A 19,857-nucleotide genomic window follows, 5' to 3' on the forward strand; every position below is an offset into this window, starting at 1 on the left:
TGCAGAATCTTATTTGAAGATTAATAGGATCATAGAGGAAATTTCCACTTATCCGCAAATCATGGAACATAGCCATGAGTCTGGAAATAAATGGAAAGTGCTTCTGACTGAAAAGCAGATGTTACACAGAGTCTGTAGTTTCATGTACTTGAAAAGAAATATCCATCCTCAAACCATTTACTTAAAATAAAGGTGCAGATTAAGGCCCACTTGATTCATAGGCAACCATGGAATACGACAGCTGGCAAAGGAAGTATAAGTGGACAGGGTCTTCTGCTTACTTTTGAGTTGTTCATTACAGTGGTTTGTTGATATTCAGTGGCGAACAAATGGACCCAGGCACTCCGGTAAGCCCTTAGAGTAAGATTCTAGAGACTACAATCTAGTCTGACACAATGTAAAAACTGCTTTGCAGATTGATGGCATTATGGGTAATCAAGAAGAGAAAGAATGTATAATTTTAATAGTTTCTGTTGAAAACATCTCTTATAAAAATAATATTTGCATTTAAACGAGGTAATCTTAAGTTCTTAAAGAGATTCACTAATGGACTAATTTACTTTCCCTAATTTAGACAACATTAATTTAGGTTATCAAAGAACAAAAATGAGATCAGTAATTTTCAGCTCTACAAACTAAGTAAAAATGTTTGCTCCAGTTTCTTTTTAATATTTAAAAGAAGTACATAAAGAACGTTGGCACTATATTTTAGTTATTCTTCCAAATCCTAGTAGCAAAAGTAGTGGAATGAAGCCAAGTGTTTTTGACAATGTGCTTGTCTGTGTTTCATTCCAGTAGCCATTCTCAAAATATTAAACTGCATTTATCATTTCTTCAACAAATATATATATCAATTGTCAGTTGCATTAGAATATGTGCATCACATCTAAAAGAGATGTCACAGGATTCTAAATGCCAGAGCTTGAAAGAAGAGATGGCCTAGTCCAACCTACTCTTCTTTTTTTTTTTTTTTTTTTTGTGGTGCCAGGGATCAAACCCAGAGTCTCCTGCATGGTAGGCAAGCCCTTAACCACTGAGCTAAAATTCTTAATCCTCAATCCATCCTCTTGATAAGAAAATGGAAGTCCATAAAGGGAAATAACATCTGAAATCATATAACAACCTAGATAAGAACCCAATTCTCTTGTCAAAGGGGTAATATAATCTATTCAGAAACATATAATATTTTTTTCATAAAATGGAAGGAGAAAACACATATTAATGAGTATATTTCAATTAAGTTAGGAAATGTGCTACTTCCTACCTATTTGCATGGTCTCTTCACAGGAACTGAATTCTGTGAAAGAAAGAACTTTTGTGGCACTGAAGGGGAAGCCAAGAGAGGTCCTGTGAAAAGATGTTATAGCAAAACTGTTTTTGCTTTGTCTATGAATATTTGTATTTATATAAGGAGAAATGAAGTATTATTATTATTATCATCATTATTATAAGTACTAGAGAAAAAATCTTGAGGAATATTCTGGTGCTTTGGAGGAAAATGCAGCCTGGCAATTAGACAAGTTTTGCTTCTGTTTCTTTATACCTCTATGCTTGTGGTTTTCAATGTTGATTAATGTTAATAGTTTATAATTATTTTCTAGACCGTGAGTTCCCTGGGATCATCACAGAGCTAAGCATCTAGGGCAAGTAAATTGGTCTGAGGCAATGAGGGTGGCAGGCATCTTTAGTGAGAAGATCTGGTGCCTGTGCATTTGGCTTTGGAGACAAATAAGAAATCTTAGCATTTAAAAATGTTCAGTGTGCACTGTGGTACTCCATGATGAAATGACCATATTTTCCATTAAAGTCAGGAAAATTGTAAATAATCACAACTCAGTAATTTCAAACTATGGTAATTCATGTAAAGTTTGATAATAGTAACAATCACCACTAACTTATTCTCCTGAAAGTATTTATTGAACACTTAAAATGTTCTTTTAAGTTCATACAAAATAAAGCACTTTATCTGTAAGATCTCATTTGGCAATTATATTGTTATTTACTGATAAGGAAACTAGGTCCACTTAATTTGGGCTGGACGCAAAAAGCTCACTAATTTATTTTTTTCCTAGATAAAGATTCAGATACCTTTTTCTTTTCTTTTCTTTTTTTTTTCAAATTTATTTCTATGTCCTGGCATCAGGTAGAGCCAGATTGTCATTCTCCAAATAAAGAAGTTGGGGAGGGGTATCACTCTGGAATCTGTTTAACAGAAAGAGCCATGTGTTATTCAGCTTCTCATGGCTATGACCAAAATACTTGACAGAAACAACTTAGAGAATTAAAGGTTTACTTTGATCTCACAGTTTCAGAAATTCTGTCCAAGGTCACAGGATACTGGACTGAGGTGAGATGGAACATCATGGTGGAAGGACATGGCATAGGAAAACTGCTCGCCTCATGGCAACTAGGAAGGAGGGAGCTAGGGAGGAAGGAAGGGGGGAGAGAGAGAGAGAGAGAGAGAATGAATAAAGGAGAGGGGAAAGTTTGAGGGAGAGGGGAGAGGAAACACACAAGCATGAGGAGCCAGGGACAAGATATAATTCACCAAGAATACACCCCCAGTGAGCTAATTTCTCCAGCCATGCCCCACCTGGCTATAGTTGACACCTAGTAGTCTATTCAAATCATTAATCTATCATGTGGATTAATCTACTGATGAAGTTGTAAACTCTCATAATCACTTCTGACATTTTTGCATTGTCCAACACATGAATATTTGGGCGGACACTGCTAGATCTAAACCATAACAAGCCAACTGTAGGTAAAAAATGTGGCATGCATATATATTTGTAGTAAGAATATATTCTTCTTTGATATAAGGAGAGTAATTAAGAACAGAGTAGGGACGAAGAGCATGAGAAGAAGATTAACATTAAACAGGGATGAAAGGTGGGAGGGAAAGGAAGAGAGAAGGGAAATTGCATGGAAATGGAAGGAGACCCTCAGGGGTATACAAAATTACATACAAGAGGAAGTGAGGGGAAAGGGGGAAAAATATAAGGGGGAGAAGTGAATTACAGTAGAGGGGGTAGAGAGAGAAGAGGGGAGGGGAGAGGGAGAGGGGGGATAGTAGAGGATAGGAAAGGCAGCAGAATACAACAGACACTAGTATGGCAATATGTAAATCAATGGATGTGCAACTGATGTGATTCTGCAATCTGTATACGGGGTAAAAATGGGAGTTCATATCCCACTTGAATCAAAGTGTGAAATATGATATATCAAGAACTATGTAATGTTTTGAACAACCAACAATAAAAATTAATTAAAAAAAAAAGAAAGAGACTTCAATAGTAATACAAGAAATCAGGGATTGTTATATTTAATATGCATAGGCTTAAATAAAATTAAACTGTTATGAAAGCAAAAAAAAAGAATATATTCTTCTAGATATTTAACTGTAAATTACCTGTACTAAAAGGACACAATAAAGAAATTCATGAGATCAGGGAATCATGTCTGCCTCATCCAACATTGCATTTCAGTGCTCTATAAATATTCATTGAATTAATGAATAATCCATTCCTCTGGATCATTCATTTTCATTTTAGCCATGGGCCTCAATCTCCTTTCCCTGCTGCAGTTAATACATTTAAGGCCTTGGGTTGTGGCTTAGTGGTAGAGTACTTGCCTAGCATGAGGCACTGGGTTCTATCCCCAGCACCATATAAAAAAACTAAATAAACAAAATAAAGGTATTGTGTCTATCTACAACTAAAAGTATTTTTAGGAAAATACATTTAAATTTAATTATTTCTCTTCTCTTTGCTCAATTATAAATCTAGAACTAATGAATAGATACATACTCTGAAAGTTACCAACAAGAATTGAAGAGAGAGAATTCCATCATTAATCAGCAAGGCTGATATTAGAAGTCATTTAGATAAATATAAATGTATATTTTAGTGTGGCATCAAAGAGTTACTGTTTTGAAAGAATGAATCTCTTCACACAGTGGTACTTTTTTCTTATCCATTCATGTTTAAATCACTTGGTTCATTTTATACATCAGGTAATCTAAAGACTTTCTGGGGCAATTTTTCAAAAGATGTTTAAAAGAAACTTCTAGTCATAGAAAATTGTAGCCTCTTGCCCTGATTGTCAGGTCATCATTTTTACTTATTTATGCAAATCAGTGATCATGTACTTTCATATATTATGAACATAATAATGACTCTGCCTGTAGAGTTAATATTTTACATGTGTATATTTCATCTGCTTTGAAAGGACTTTCCAAATGTTTCATTTAGTTTATTGAAAACTCTTCTACTTGGTAAAGTTGATTGAATGTGATGGTAAACATATACTACTCTTTGTCTTCCAGTGAACTGTTTCAGTATCCTTGGTTGTGAGATTCTGACAGAATATTATGATTACAGTAGAGTTGCAAATGTCCAAGTCCTAAATAATAGCTATAGGTAACCCCATGGGGGAAGATTCCTAATAATTTTCTAAGTTTTCTGTGTTAGTGCTAGGTTTCATGCATATACTCAGCTATTAAAGCATTAGAGTTTCTTTCATTTCCTAATCATTAACAACTTTAGTTCTGATTGCCCATGGAGTTGCAATCTGTTGAAATGATCGTTTGCCTCGTATTAATTTTGAAATCCAAAGCTGTTTCTTCCTTTGATGCAGTGTAGGTCATTATCATGAACACACCATAACTCAAGAGCATACATTTATAAAATAAATGGCGGTAAAGGAAGGGTAATACTTTTAAATACTGAAAGTTCAGGTTTTAAAGAATTCAACACAGAGGGGTTTGTTTGTTTTCAATAGAAAGAATGTTTTTATAATTTAATATTTATGGTGATTTGTAAAAAGTGCAAAGAGGCAGGAAACTATATGTTCTGTTTCATTGCTAAAAATTTAGTTGAAATTCAACCAGAATTAAATAATGTAGAATTATCATGTTAATAGAATATTTAAAAACTTAGAAAAAAATCATTTATACCGAACCTTTTAAAAACCCTGAACTTACAGTGCCCTATGTATAGTAAATGCTCAATAAATATTTGTTAAATTCATTAAAAGTATGTTAAGATTAACTGATGGCATGATAAAATGAAAAGTTATCTTGATCATTCATTCATTCTCCATTTAAAGATATTTATCATGTATTTCAAATTTAGTTCATGGGGGAAATAGAAAACTGATGAAATTTTTTTTGAAAATTGGCTCTTCTCTAATGTTAATGGGTATATTTCTACAACATTGGTCTGAAGGACTCCTTACTGGGTCAAGAGGCTCCTATGGACTAGGACTGTGCATGCTGCCTAGAAAATATCTCAGAAGCATGTAATACCAGTTGCTAAGCCCCATTCTCAAAGATTTTATTAGGTAGGTCTTGAGTGAGCCTTGATATTTGAATTTTTGTATTTGAATTTTTTAGGTATTTTACATATTTAATTTATAGGTATAGGTATTTGTTTAGCCTATTTTTAATGTGGTTGTTTTTGACTCCTTGTTAAACTCCCTTCTCTTCTGGGAAGACCCAAACCTCTAGATGACAGTAGGAGATAGAATGTTTTCCTTAAATATGGAATCAGGCAGATGAACATCCAGCTCCTTGCTGCCCAATGTTTCTGGTTTCTGGGGATTTCCTGCAAGTACTAATCCAGTGTCAAGCAGTAAACTTTGAATGTGCCACTGTGTGATTCATTACTTAACAAAGAGGAAAAGCAAAAGTTAACATTACCTAGAAGCTCTTCCATACTTTCAGGCTCACACTAATGCAACCCCCTGCCCTTGCTGGTGCCATTCTTCATAGAGCTCTTTGAACTGTGTCCCTGGAGTCTAGCATGAGTCACAATATAAGTTTCCGGTTTACAGCACTTCCACCAAGGAAATACCCATACAGTATTATCTGTGCCTGTCTTTCAATCTACTATTCATCTTTCTACCCTTATTCTTATGGTTATAATAAAAGCACTCATTTCCCAGCTCTGACTGTATTTTCTCTGTGTTTCCCTTCATCCCTACTATGTAAGAGATTTTCTAAAGTACCAACCTGTACATTTTCTCTTGGATTTGTCAATTTATCTCCTTCTTTCCTTATAAGCTGGCCTTGATGCATTTGCCATCTCCCACTTAATATAGTAGACCTCTAATTAGTGCTTCCCACTCAATCTTATTAAACATCATCATACATCAATTGTGATTCATTGTGATTTTGACTGCATATTAAAAATACAATATTTCCTACTCATAGACACTTTCACTGTGTATGACACAATGATAATGCTGTTTTCTTAAAGAAGAAGGTAATTTTGCTTGTAGGTTATAGGCTTGCTAAGCACTGTGTGCAGGTAGATTGTGGTATATCATCTGTCCTCTGAAAACTTATTCTAAGAGGAGTATATGACATTTTTTCCCCACTTGTCCTTGGTTTCATGTCTTTAATACTAGGTGCTATATATGGCAAAGGAACATTATAAAGCACAGCTGGGCAGAGTATCATAATTACTTTATAAACTCACATCTAAACTTAGTAAGTTAAAGTCTATAGGAAATTTTTTTTTTCCTCTTCTCCGGGGTAAACGATTCAGATTCCTTTAACTACTTTGGTTAAACTCTGTGAATTCCAAACTCCACTAACTTAAATTAAGAAACATAAACAGTTTTCAAATATATTGTTAGTGATATAAAATTTCATAGTTGAAAAAAAAGAGCTAAAATCAAATTAAAAAATAAATGAGAATAAGAAACTTCCCTAAATGAAATAAGGATGTAGTCATTCAAGTCTGCTAGAACAGAATGACTAAGCAACTGCTCCCCTACACAAGTACACAAAGTACTTGCCTCACAAAGGGTTAGGGTTAGGGTTAGTGTTAAGAAGAAAAAATGCAGAAAAAACATTAGATTTTTCATAAATGACACTTCTAACACATCTTCCATTGTCTTTTGATATGGTCCTGAATGGGGAAAAAAAAAAAAAACTTTCCAGAAGATTTTTCTATTCAATAAAAGAGTAGGTTTAAATGTCTGGCATAACTTCTTTATGTAAATATAAAAAAATACCACAGTGAATCTCACCATTATGTATATCCGCAAGAAATTACTTAAAAGAAATAACTATGGATAAAATGACAGAAATATCAATAGAGGAAAGGGAGCAAATGGTGGGGAGAAGGGGAAGGAGAGGTACTGCATTCCTAAGTTAGAACAAGATATATTCCATGCTTGTGGAATTATGTCAAAATGAATTTTACTGTCATGTATAACTAAAAGAACCAATAAATAAAAGAGTATATTTTTATATATTTATATTAGAAAGTACCAACTGATATTCTGTTGTTGAGGAGGTCATCACTAAAGTTATAACCATAGAATGAGATGAGTTGTACCGTTTTCACCCGGCTCATCCTTTGACTTATCTTTGCTTTCCATAGTTGTTTGTAAGCTACTGTAACATAAAAAATAAATGTCAATATCACTATGAGAAACTTTGAAATTTTCATGAAAGTTTCATTTTTCTAAGTTATAATTGATAACATGCAAGTCTGAATCATTTCCTAAGAAGCCTGAGCATTATTTGTGCGTTGTTTCACCAGATCCATTCATTTCATACCTGTTGTCAGAGTACAAACATCTCTAAGTATATAGTAATCACAAGTTAGGGGCACTGATATTTACAATAACTTTACACTATTGATGTAGTTGAATTTGGGTTTAAATAAGGGTTAAGTAGGTGGTGAAAATATCTAGTTCTTATGTTTATAAACACAGTTGAAAATAGCAATAAAGGAAGGACTAACATTATAATGGGAATGAAGCTATTTCTAGGTGATAAGTTTATTGTAGATTATTTAAAAATTCTTTTCTCTCGTTTCTAAAATGAAGAAAAATACTTACAATCTGAGAAAAGAAGAAATTAGAACTGCCGCTTACTTATTTTATGTACACTTGTCCTAGAAGACTTGCCTGAGATGTTTTATATATGATTTTTCTCTTCTAAAAAATTTTTTTTCTTTTCTGCTTGCTGCTGATGTACATTTTTTTCTATTTTAGTAATATGAAAAGTACATAAGGTCGTATAAATAAGATCTAAAGATAAATACACTGCTGTAGCTGACTTTTTTCTTTTTTTATTTTGGTAAACTAGGTTTGTAGATGTATTATTGCATGTATTTTGCTGCAAAAGGATACACATAGTCTTTGTATTTGCAAATGTGGATAAGCGTCTAGAGAAATGGATGTGTTGAGATGCATATGAGATTTTAGGAAATATGAAAACAGTATGATGAGATTTGTAGACTGATTATATTTATAAATACTAATAAGTTGAAAGCCACTCATCAACATTTTTTAGGTCCCAGTAGGCTCCTAGATCTTAGTTCAAATTCAAGTTCCAGTGTATTAAAAATGTTTCTAACTTGATCCATTGGCCTCCAGAACTTTTCAAAATATGTACTAATACTAGAAGCCTGGACATCTGCTGCTGCCATCCATAGAAATACCTCATAATTCTTTAATTCTTATGTAAATTTTTGGATTTTCAAACATGGTTCCTTTTCCTGTTATTCTTCCCCCTTTGTTCTTTTCACTATTGGGGAAAAAAATGCCTACATCCTAACTTTATGAAATTGTTAAGGGAAAAAAATTCCTACAACTATCATGAGACATTAAAGAAGACAGATTACAACTGAATGCCTTGGAGTTCGGGATAGTACAAAAAGTAAGGAATAATTTTTTTTTTCCATCTAATATTTTTAGGTACAAGCCTATGCAGAAAGTGGATGGGGTTGCAGATGGTTTCACAGGAAGTGGTCAACAGACAGGCACATCTGTTGAGCAAACTGTAATTGCCCAAAGTCAACATCATCAACAGTTTTTAGGTATGTTAAGGTGTACTGCCTATTAGTTGCTCTTGGGATTTTGAAGAGAACAATAAGTCTTTTCTCCCAGTACAATGTCCGTTACAGATGTTAATTACATAGAAAGATTGTTTTGGTGTTGAAACTATGTACATCATATAGTTCTAGTTCATCTCTACTTTCCCACTTGAACTTTATTTTTAAAAGTCTTGAGCAAAGTAGGACTTTGAAATGCATAATCCATTAAAGGCTATAAAAGTATTTTCCAGAATTTATATTAATTGGCTTATGTTATTAAATTTATGCTTTGTTTACTTGCAGTAATTATTTCAAGGACCAAAAAGAATTCTCTTTTTCTGTGTACAAAGTTGTATTTGCAGACGGTATCAGATTAGAAGAAAATTGTATTAAACTTTAAAAAAGTAATTAATTTTTTTACATTGATCCTAGTACTTTCTATTTTTGTAATTTTTAGATAGTATCTATGTTTCTTGTTATTGAAAGAATTAGGAAGTAGAACTACAACATTTTACATATTACTGCCATAGCCTAAGAGCAAAAGTAGCAGTTAAATTTAATGCAGAATTCTTCTGGAAATGAGTATGCATAGTGTTCATACAACATATCAACTTGCATAGATGCAGTCAGAGAGTGTGTGTGTGTGAGTATGTGCCTATGTGTGTGTATATATGTATCCATGTGCACTTTCCAACAAAGACAACTGGAAGAGACTCTCAAATTGGAATAATTACTGAAGTTGAAAATATGGCAGTATTTCCCAAATTAAAGTCCTCAGATATAGTCTTGTAGACCCTTGAGTTTTCAATTAATTTCAAATAATGTCAAAAAATAATGAAATCATGTCCTGAATTTTGCCTAAAAGCTAAAACTAAATACAGTTCTGCAGTTTTACTTGCCACATTTATATTTGAGTTTATGATAAAGCAAGCACCAAAGTGTATTTACGATAATTGTCAGAGCTAATTGAAAAAAGAAAAAAGAAGAACAGAAAGAGACTATGTAAATTATGCCTTCCTCTCAAGGGAAGGCTAAATTATGTCCCTATTCTCTGTGTGGAGGCAAGTTTCACAGTCATTTGAATGCAGAAGAATAATGGGCGAAGTACCAATCATGTAATATATGTTGGAATAGGCCTATCAAATGCAAAAAGTCCTGTACTACAACAGCTGATCCAATGTTCATGTTACAAGAGGTAATTTAGTTATAGGACAATAATATCATCCATTACATCAAATTAATATTGTTAAATTTAACTTTAGTTTTGTGGTTTTCTTTGTATTTCATAACTCTCTTGGCTTCTGATTATATTATCTGAACATAATAAATTTAAGGCTACATTTATTTTTGTGCAGTTAAGTAGCATGATAATGAAAATAACTAAATTTGGTACCAGCAAGCTTGAGATATTTTCTTTTAATAGATGCCTGGGCTGTAGGATTTCTGATATAACTGGAGTGAAAATTTGATTTCTAAAAATTCCTAAGTGTGTACCCTCTATTCTTATATTTTGTGCTGATCATGTTGTTAAGTTTTGCTTGCAAAATATTAATTTGAAAAGTCCTTGTTCTTTGGCCCTCTGACTTCTAAATTTTTTTTTCTTTTTAGTCTTCTGAAATTTTTCCTCATTAATCTGTAATTGACACCATCCACAGTAGCTTTTTTCTGTTATGTTGTCATGGTAACAGATGCATCTCGAGCACTTCCAGAGTTTGGAGAAGTTGAAATCTCTTCTCTGCCAGATGGTACTACCTTTGAGGATATCAAGTCACTGCAGAGTCTTTATCGAGAGCACTGTGAGGTAAGTCTTTTCAAACGTGGTATGAACATGCACTAAGTTTTGCCAGAAAATTTGTTAAAGCAAAATAATCAAGCTTTTTCCTAGAGTACACATGAAGTTAGTACTAATTCTTTTGAGCATTTCTTTGAGCACTAATAAATTCATTTTTCTTCTTTCTTGTCTCAGAGTGGAGAGGTGAGGAATGCAGGAAAGTGAGAGTACATTTTATTCTCCATTTCTTAAGCCTATCCTAATCTGAATCCTTTGATGCAGCAATTCCACTTCTAGGTATTTATCCTACAAAAATACTTACATATGGGTGACAAGACAAGTGTACAGGGAATTTGTTGCATTATTCTTTTTAATTTAAAAGGTTGGCTATATCTAGTAGGGAACTAGATAAAAATCTGGTACTGTACAGCCAGAGAACAGACAACTCTAAATATACTAAAATGGAACAGGTGCCAGGATTTAATGTTAAAGGAAAAATCATAGTGTAAAACTATATGTAGCATATTTTCTTTTAAGTGAAAGAGAACATGTATATACTTCTCTCCAGAAAGAACAGGAGAATGTTAATAGTGATTGTCTTTATAAAGGAAACCAAGTGACTGGGAATCAGAAGACTGATTTTTTTAGTGTGTCCTTTATCCTTTTGAATTTTACACCATGGTGTATTTCTATTAAAAATGATTTCTAGAAATGTTCAATAAAGCACTTCAGGTTTTCCTTTCAGGGAGCATGAGGCTCTAATTTTGTTTCATTTTTTGTGGTCAATTAAGTTTCTTTTAGTGTTTTTGATCCCTGTTCCTATTGTCCTTCCCACATGATGTAGTCAAGAAGGTGAGCTCTCTGCATACCAGCATATTAATAAATCTGCACCTCACCTGGTAAGGAAGGCATCATGGATTACAGAGTTTTCTTAAGTGCTTCTTCTTTTGAAAGAGGATTCTATTTAGAATTTAAATAGCTGTATTCCAAGGGTATTTGTTATTTGCTTAAAAGTTGAAGATTATCCGTTGAATATCTGGGATAGTCCTCCTGACTGCTGACAATGCAATGTGCAGTAAGAAGTTTCAGCTTATAACACTCACAGATTTTTTTTCCCACTCCAGAAATAAGAATTGCTTGGGTGAATTGAAGTATTCGTCAAGGATGCTAAGTTATTGACAACCAGGGTGAATTCTCTCCTTATTAGCAGAGTATGTGCCAGAAATGTTCTTCAGTGTTCCCTACCAGTTCCCAACATTTCTTTGTATGATGAAAGCTACTTAGTGTCATTTACCTTTGACTGTTGTGCTTTCGCCAAGATGAGAAAATTTCTGGATTATCCTTATATACATGGGGAAAAATTCTTTCTACAGCTGTCATCAAATTCAATGAAAGTTTGTGTACAGATTTTTTCTAAACAAGTTTTTGTTTCTCTGTGCTCAAATGAACCCTGCTTTAAGCAACCAGTCTGTAAAAATATAGTTTGAATTTTTAAAAAAAGTTTCTCATATTTATTCAGAATGTAAGTTTGAGCATAAATATACAGTAAGATTATTTACTTTCTAAAGAATTGCAGTATGATTATTCTAAGTAAGAGACTCCTCCAATAAGATGAAAATATGCTTTGGATTATAAAATTTTCATGAACATACCAATTGTCAGGAATAAATATACTCTGCATGAAGAGATAGGACATATATAATAATTAATCTGTGTGGGAAATGATGGCCCATAAAATAATCCCTATTCATTTCAAAGTCACAAGTGTCTGTGCCACTTTTCATGGGGTGGGTGGTGTACATAGAAAAGAAATACTCTAATTATTTTTTCCTCTCAGACTTTTACATTTTTGAAATACAGCTCCCTAAATCTCATGTCCAATCCTGTAAATAATCCTTTTCCCTAAGGCAGTGGAATATGAATTATTTTAATTTATATCTTAAAGTGGATGGACATAATAAAATGTTTTATTCATTTGTAAAAGAGTTATTTGAGATTATTTAATTCAAGGATATATTGAATATAAGATGCTTTGAACCCCTTTATTTGCCTTACTTTATTGCACATTTCCTACAGTTTATATTTTTAAAGAAAGACTAATAATCCTACTTTGCTTATTATTTGGAATTCTCATAATTTGTTTATCAAAGATTTCATAAATGTCACTAGTTTTGTTATATAAGGAGCAAGTACAATTTTCTACACAATTTGCTCCAGCTATATGTTTTTCTTTTAACATATACATAGATAGTGTTCTTACAATAGTCTCATTGTAGAGGTATGTAAAATATTAATAGCTGCTTCACACTTAGAGATATCTCTTGGTATGCCTAAACTGCATTTTTGGAAAGCAACTATAATAATTTGCTTTTGGAGAAAGTTTTTATTTTTGTTTGGGCTAAGGGACATCTATATGTCCTTTATTTTTAGGGCTTGTTTTAATTTTTACTAACTTTTTTTTTTTTTTTTGAGATGTGGTCTTGCTATTTCCTAGAGTGGTCTTGAACTTGCAATTCTCCTTTCTCAGCCTGCTTAGTAATTGGGAATACAGACAAATGCTACCACTCCCTGCTCAAAGCTCAGTTTTATATTTTTGAATGTTGCTGAGGAATGTATTGACTTCATTTTCACTGTCCAACTAACTACTTGCAGCATTCCCTACTCATTCCCAAAAGAGTAACTCTAAACAGATTTTTTTTTTTTAATATTTGAGTTAGTCTTAGGTTTTTTTTTTAAATTAATTTTTATTGTAGGTTGTTCAAAACATTACATAGTTCTTGATATATCATATTTCACACTTTGATTCAAGTGGGATATGAGCTCCCATTTTTACCCCATATACAGATTGCAGAATCACATCAGTTGCACAACCATTGATTTACATATTGCCATTCTGGTGTCTGTTGTATTCTGCTGCCTTTCCTATCCTCTACTATCCCCCCTCCCCCCTCCCCTCCCCTCTTCTCTCTCTACCCCCTCTAAAGTCTTAGGTTTTTAAGTCAGTTATTCTGTGTATCATGTATAGGGCTATCTCTACATAAATAGCACTATTATATAATTATTAAATTATAGAATATAAATTATTGTTCTTTTTGCCCAAAATATTCAGACAGACTCTACTTGGCCCATTTTCTCTGCCTTCCGTGAATTTTGAAGATCTTGAATGGGGCTCTTTTACCTATTCTGGTTCTCAATTTTTGATGACTCTACATTATACAAGCATATAAGTTACCTCTGTCTTTAAAGGCTCAAAATATTCACAGAATTGTGTGTCTTTTCATAAATAAGTGTCCTTTTGGCTTCATATCTCACAGCTAATTTATAAATTAATTGTAATGGTAGAGTGAGATTAAATCTAGTCATCATCAAAGTTAATAGAAAAAGTAATATATTTTAGCCTCATTTAATAAAAAGCACGAAGAAAATAAAGAAAAGGAAAATTCCTTGATGCATCTGGAAAATGGTTCTAGAAATTAAAATTAAGGAGAAAATGAAGGTGAGGACCCTGGGGATAAAAAGGGGTTAGTCTTAAAGCTCCTCTCTACAGGGAGTGTGCAGAGATGGGTTAGATTCTTTGATGTTAAAGGGAAGGCATTGTGTGACCAAAGGAGGGTGCTTCTTGTATCCTTTTCTACCCAGATAGGTGCCATCCTCTGAAGGCCTGATGACTGTATACTTTGTTATAGCCTCTCTCTGACTAGGTACATCCTGGTCAGTGGCCTTAGAAGAGTTAATTCAACCCTAACTCCATTTTCCATAGAGAAGCACCTCTACACTCTTGTGCCCCATTTGATGACCAGTGGTCACTTAGCCCAAAGAGGACTAATGTGAATTGATCACTTGCTATATTGTTCCTGGTCTGAGAATAGATAAAGGCAGAAGGAAGCAGCAGGTAAGGGAACAAAAAAAAAATAAGGAAGAAAATGGAGAAAAGAAAAACAAGCATAAAAATGGAGACTAAAAGAAAGGTGAAAGCGAGGCTAGGATATGATGCCATTATAGAAGGAATACAAGTTATCCTGCTTAATTTTACAAGAGTTATTTTTTCCTTTTATTTTCTAGTTAATCACTTTGTTTCCTTTACTTCCATTGGTAAAATTTAGTTCACTTTCACTATTTGTTAACTTATGAACCCAATGAGATATTTACCATATAAAGTCTCATTAGGCTCTTCCACCCACCCCGTAAGTAATATTGTGAGGTAATACTGATACCATTTTGTTTTATAGGCAATATTGGATGTTGTTGTGAATCTTCAATTTAGCTTGATAGAAAAATTGTGGCAAACATTCTGGCGCTATTCTCCCTCTACTCCAACTGATGGCACTACTATTACTGAATCAAGGTCAGAATCAATATGCTTTTCCAATTCATTTTCATGACTGAGTAGGTGTTACAGCTAATGAATTAGAGATATGTATACCAGTTGTGAACCTTACTGATAAAATAAAGTGAATAGATTAATGCTTTGGCCATCCTAGAAATAAACCACAAACTGCTCTCTTGAGGTTTCAGTGTGTGTGTATATATATATTTATACACACACACATATAGCTCCCATTTTTATTGACATGGGGGACTACAGTAGAGCTATTTCATCCTCATGAAATTGCTATCATATCTGCCTTTCAGACCATCAGAAAATTTTAATGTGAATAGGCAGCTCTGGGGGAATATTTTTTATATATATAAATATAAATATAAATCCAGCCATATGGCACCAGAACAGTGGTGGTATAGTTCTAACCTCAGTAATATTTGATAAACTATTTTTAAAGTCCATTTTCTTTTTTATCCTCATTTGCCATCTATTCATTTGCTACATTTATTCACACCAGCAATCTGAGTGAAATAGAAAGTCGACTACCGAAAGCAAAGCTGATAACTCTGTGCAAACATGAGTCTATTCTGAAATGGATGTGTAACTGTGACCATGGGATGTACCAGGCTTTGGTGGAGATTCTCATCCCCGACGTCCTTAGACCTATTCCTAGTAAGTTAAATGCAGACAACTACGGATGCTTTTGTTCTGATACATTCCACCCAGGAAGTTTGGGGAAGTGACATTGCAATCTGGAATGATCCTAATTTTATTTAAATTTGTCAAATAGAAAACATGCAACAGAGAATATTGCATGAAAGCAGCCTAGAGCAAAACTGTAGTAAAAGGGGGAAAATGATCTGTTTTCCAAACTTTCACTTTCTTTTTGATTAAAAAAGCCAACCTATAGATGTGCCAGCCCCTATAAACTAATTGTAAGAACACTCCCATTTCAGGCAACCATGAAAAATTATTTTACTCAAGGACAAGTTCCCCTTCATATAGCAAAAAAAATGCTAAAATCTGTAATTGCAGATCAGTTCCTTCCATAGTTACCTTTGATGTGAAATGAATTTATCTTGGTCTTCACTGAAGTTTAATTTCTTTAAAAAAGCATTTTCTTTGTCACCTACATCATATTAAGAACTATAGACTTGGTTCCTATTAACAATAATGGTTAACTGATATTTTAAGAGAAAAATCTATGTAACTACACAAGCATTGTATTTCCACTATAAAGCAAATAGGAATTACATAGATAGCTTAGATTACCTTTTTAAGTGATGGTGCTTTTTAAACTGTCTTGTTACAAACAAAGCTATTTTCTCCAATGATTAGTAAAAATGCTATTACAAATACTGATAGAAGCAGTTGAAACTATTTTTTGCCTGCATCAGTATAAGCATATAATGGTGATCCTTTACTTTTAAAGAAATGGTACAGTTTCCACTATTCCCTGACATTAATAAAGTAAAAGCATTCTTTTGGCTTGTGAAATTGGCGATTAACTATGCACTTCAAGTACACTGCTCACAGATGATTTTTGTTAATTTTTTTAAGAAAGCATATAAATGTAGTAGAAGAAAAGGGAAAGATGTTATATGTTTATACTTCTTCCCTCAAATATAATAGACAACAAAAAGAGGTATGAATTCCCCACCACCTTAAAGTAGATGCTTAGATATATTTACATATAATATCAATGAACACCCTCATAAATTTATGGAGTAATAAGTGAAAACAAAAGAAATCCACTGACATCGTCCCCAATTTTTATAAATTGCCAATGTGTTTCTTATTATCTGCACCAAACTTCCTGACTAAAGAGTGATGAAAAGTGATATTGTCATGAAAAAATTTCACTATGTAAATTCTTTACTGGTTTATGCTCCAGAATCTGATTCCCTTGTTTCTCTCCTGCTCCCTGTGCTCTGGGTGATTATCTCTAGAGATGTTTAAGAGAAGCTGCATAGGGTAGCGCATTAGCCTATAATATCTAACTGCTAATATACACTTTTCCTCATGAAATACAAGGAGGCATGGTAGTGAGTGCTTTCATTTTTGAGGCAAATCAACATCAATATTCATTAAATTGTTTTGAAATATTTTGTTTCTGTACTAGCATCATAATAAGACTTTGTGACCTCAACAGTGCTCTAATTTAAGTCATGTATCAATTTTAGTTGACTTTAAGTCTTAGAGTTTTAAGTACACAATACAGTTGTCCTTTCTCTTGCAAATTTTGATTTGAAAAACAGTTTATTCTGTAGTTGGTCTCTACACTTAGCAGAAAACTGAATAACTTCTCTGAAATTATGAAATGTATTTCATGTACCATCCTACCAAATTTAATTCCCATTCTGCAATGAGTCTTAACAAAATTAAACTTCAAACACAATTTAAATATCTGTCTTCTAATTGTATGAATTTGAATACTAACCTTGAGTAGGTTGAGACAAGTCAGTTTTGGAATAAATTTTAAATTTCAAGCCATATATTCATTTTTAAGTCTTTAAAAGTTGTTGGAATCAGTCTATACAATTTTGATCTTTTGTGAATCCCTATACAGCAAGCGAACTTAATTTTATATTTAAAAAATTGTATTTTCCTGGCTACTAGTACTTCACTCTACCATTTTCTGTCCAGATGGGATTTCTTTTTTTAACCAAAAAAAAAAAAAAAAAAAAAAAAGTCTGCACATCACACTAATTTAAAGTCAGCTTGAAGCTACTGTATTCTAAAATACATTTATCTGAAAATGAGAAAATAAGTATAAAATATTGTATAAGAACTCAACTGGCCACACTTAAATGTGCTATTATGAATATAATTAAAGGTGACCTAGAATGTCATTTAGTACAAAAACAGTAAAACCTTAAAATTATTTAAAATACATGGGCTGGGGTTGTGTCTCAGAGGTAGAGAGCTCATCTGGCATGCATGATGCACTGGGTTTGATCCTCAGCATCACATAAGAATAAAATAAAGGTATTGTGTTCACCTACAACTGAAAAATAAAATTTAAAAACATTTAAAATACAGAGTACATCTTTTTATTTTATTATCTTCTTCACATAAAGTTTGTATAGATAAAACAAGGCCCATATAAATTTTTTAAAATAATATATATAGATTCTCATATTTTTAGATTAAATAAATATTAAATATTAATAGTAGGAAACATGGAAAATGCAAATTGCCAAACTGAATCATGAACAAAATTTTACTGAGTTTCAAAAGGTTGTTAAGGTTTTTTCACTCTCTTTCATTTCCATTCATGCCTGCACTCCATGGTTCTAGTACATAACACAACAGAAAGATATTTTTCTTTCTTTTTTCTTTTTTGGCTAATGTGGGAAACTTTTGAGATTTCAAAAGATCAGTTCTCAAGAAATTTCTGATTCAGAGTTTCCAATTCTCATGGTTAAAAGTCCACACTTCTTGAGTGTTTTCCTAATCAAAATTTAGGTCATTTCAGTCTCTTCTGTCATTTGACCATTAAATAGATCTTTTCAAAATACTTAGTTTTTTTTTTTTTTTATTGGAATAGAAAACTATTTTTATTGGAATAGAAAACTTTATATCCTTTGCAAATAATTTAAGTGAGTTAAAATATTTTTAAAATCTATTTTTACAAAGGTAATAGAGAGAGATGTCAGACTCACTAGAGCACAGAAAGAAAAATCAAATAATTTAATCCTATCATTGATGTTATATTCTTGGGAGCAGTTGGCCAAAAATGTAACTTCTTAATTTCTAATAGTAGACTATAATATTTTGATATCTGCCATATAGTAGGAAACATGCAGAAATTAATTTTATGTTCTGAGTTCTTGAAGCATTTATTCATTAAATATCTAAAACTGCTCCCCATAGTGTGGAGCTAAGGGCACGGAGGAGGTAAAAGTACTACTGGCTGAATGACTTGTTGACAATTTCAGTAAGCACATTCCTTTTTGTAAAATAGTCAGTTATCAGTGATGAATGAAGAAGCTTCTGATCATTTTATTACCACCATAAAAGTTTCTGTCACTTAGACCTATCCCAATTTCAGGTTTTAACAAATATTTGAAAAATATTGAATGAACTTATTGGTTTAGGTGACAGTTTTATCACACTGATGTCTACCTAACAAATGAAGTAGAAAATAGTTATCCAAAAATTTTGAGTCAATTTTAATTTTTACCTTACTTTTCAACAAGTGAAAGATAAATACTATTATTCATAGATTCTAGTATAAATAGATGTATAGAAAAAAAGAGAAAAAGAAAAAGTTGTGCACTTTGTTTCTTTTTAACTAAAGAAATGAAAATAGATTAAGAACTCAAAAATAATTAAAATGAAGAATTTATAAAGAAAATAACCTTTGAGTACAAAACTCACAATGAAAAAAGTGTTTTATCTAAGAGAGAAAATACCATAAATATATTCACAACTGGTATATGTTGCTGTAAGCAAAAACGTTTGAATGTTTTCATTTTCCAAAAAAGTATCTTAAGTATTGGGAACAAAATAGCTTAAAAGAAATTAAATAGCCCAAAATATAATTCTTGGATACTTTGAGAATTTCACAATAAGGTTAAAATTTCATCAATGAGGACAATATAAATTCTATTTTATGCTATATTAGATATTATATACTTGTGTTTTCCCTTATTCCAGCATAAAGACTAACAGTCTTTGGTATCTTTTTCATTTTGCCTTTATTTTCATTTAGGTGCCTTGACCCAAGCCATTCGAAATTTTGCAAAAAGCCTTGAAGGTTGGCTTTCCAATGCCATGAACAATATTCCACAGAGAATGATACAAACCAAGGTACACTTTGTATCTGCTTTTTCTTTTGTCTTTTACAGAAAGTTCTCTTTAAGTGAAAAGTTATAATTGATTTGGTATATATCAGGAATATATAATATTAAACATAGCTTAAG

The 19,857-nt window shown here is 32.5% G+C and overlaps 1 protein-coding gene across 1 annotated transcript in view; it reads left to right on the forward strand.

Annotated features, from left to right (window-relative positions):
* The window catches only part of Rfx3 (regulatory factor X3), a 310,795-nt gene that overhangs the window by 248,245 nt on the left and 42,693 nt on the right, over positions 1-19,857 (forward strand). The window contains exons 8-12 of the mRNA XM_076843440.2: positions 8,719-8,840; positions 10,526-10,638; positions 14,838-14,953; positions 15,447-15,601; positions 19,647-19,744. Coding sequence (XP_076699555.1) covers positions 8,719-8,840; positions 10,526-10,638; positions 14,838-14,953; positions 15,447-15,601; positions 19,647-19,744 — 604 coding nt within the window. The remainder of the gene's footprint in view (positions 1-8,718; positions 8,841-10,525; positions 10,639-14,837; positions 14,954-15,446; positions 15,602-19,646; positions 19,745-19,857) is intronic.

The sequence above is a fragment of the Callospermophilus lateralis genome, chromosome 2 (genome assembly GCF_048772815.1).
Source record: "Callospermophilus lateralis isolate mCalLat2 chromosome 2, mCalLat2.hap1, whole genome shotgun sequence".
NCBI lineage: Eukaryota > Metazoa > Chordata > Mammalia > Rodentia > Sciuridae > Callospermophilus > Callospermophilus lateralis.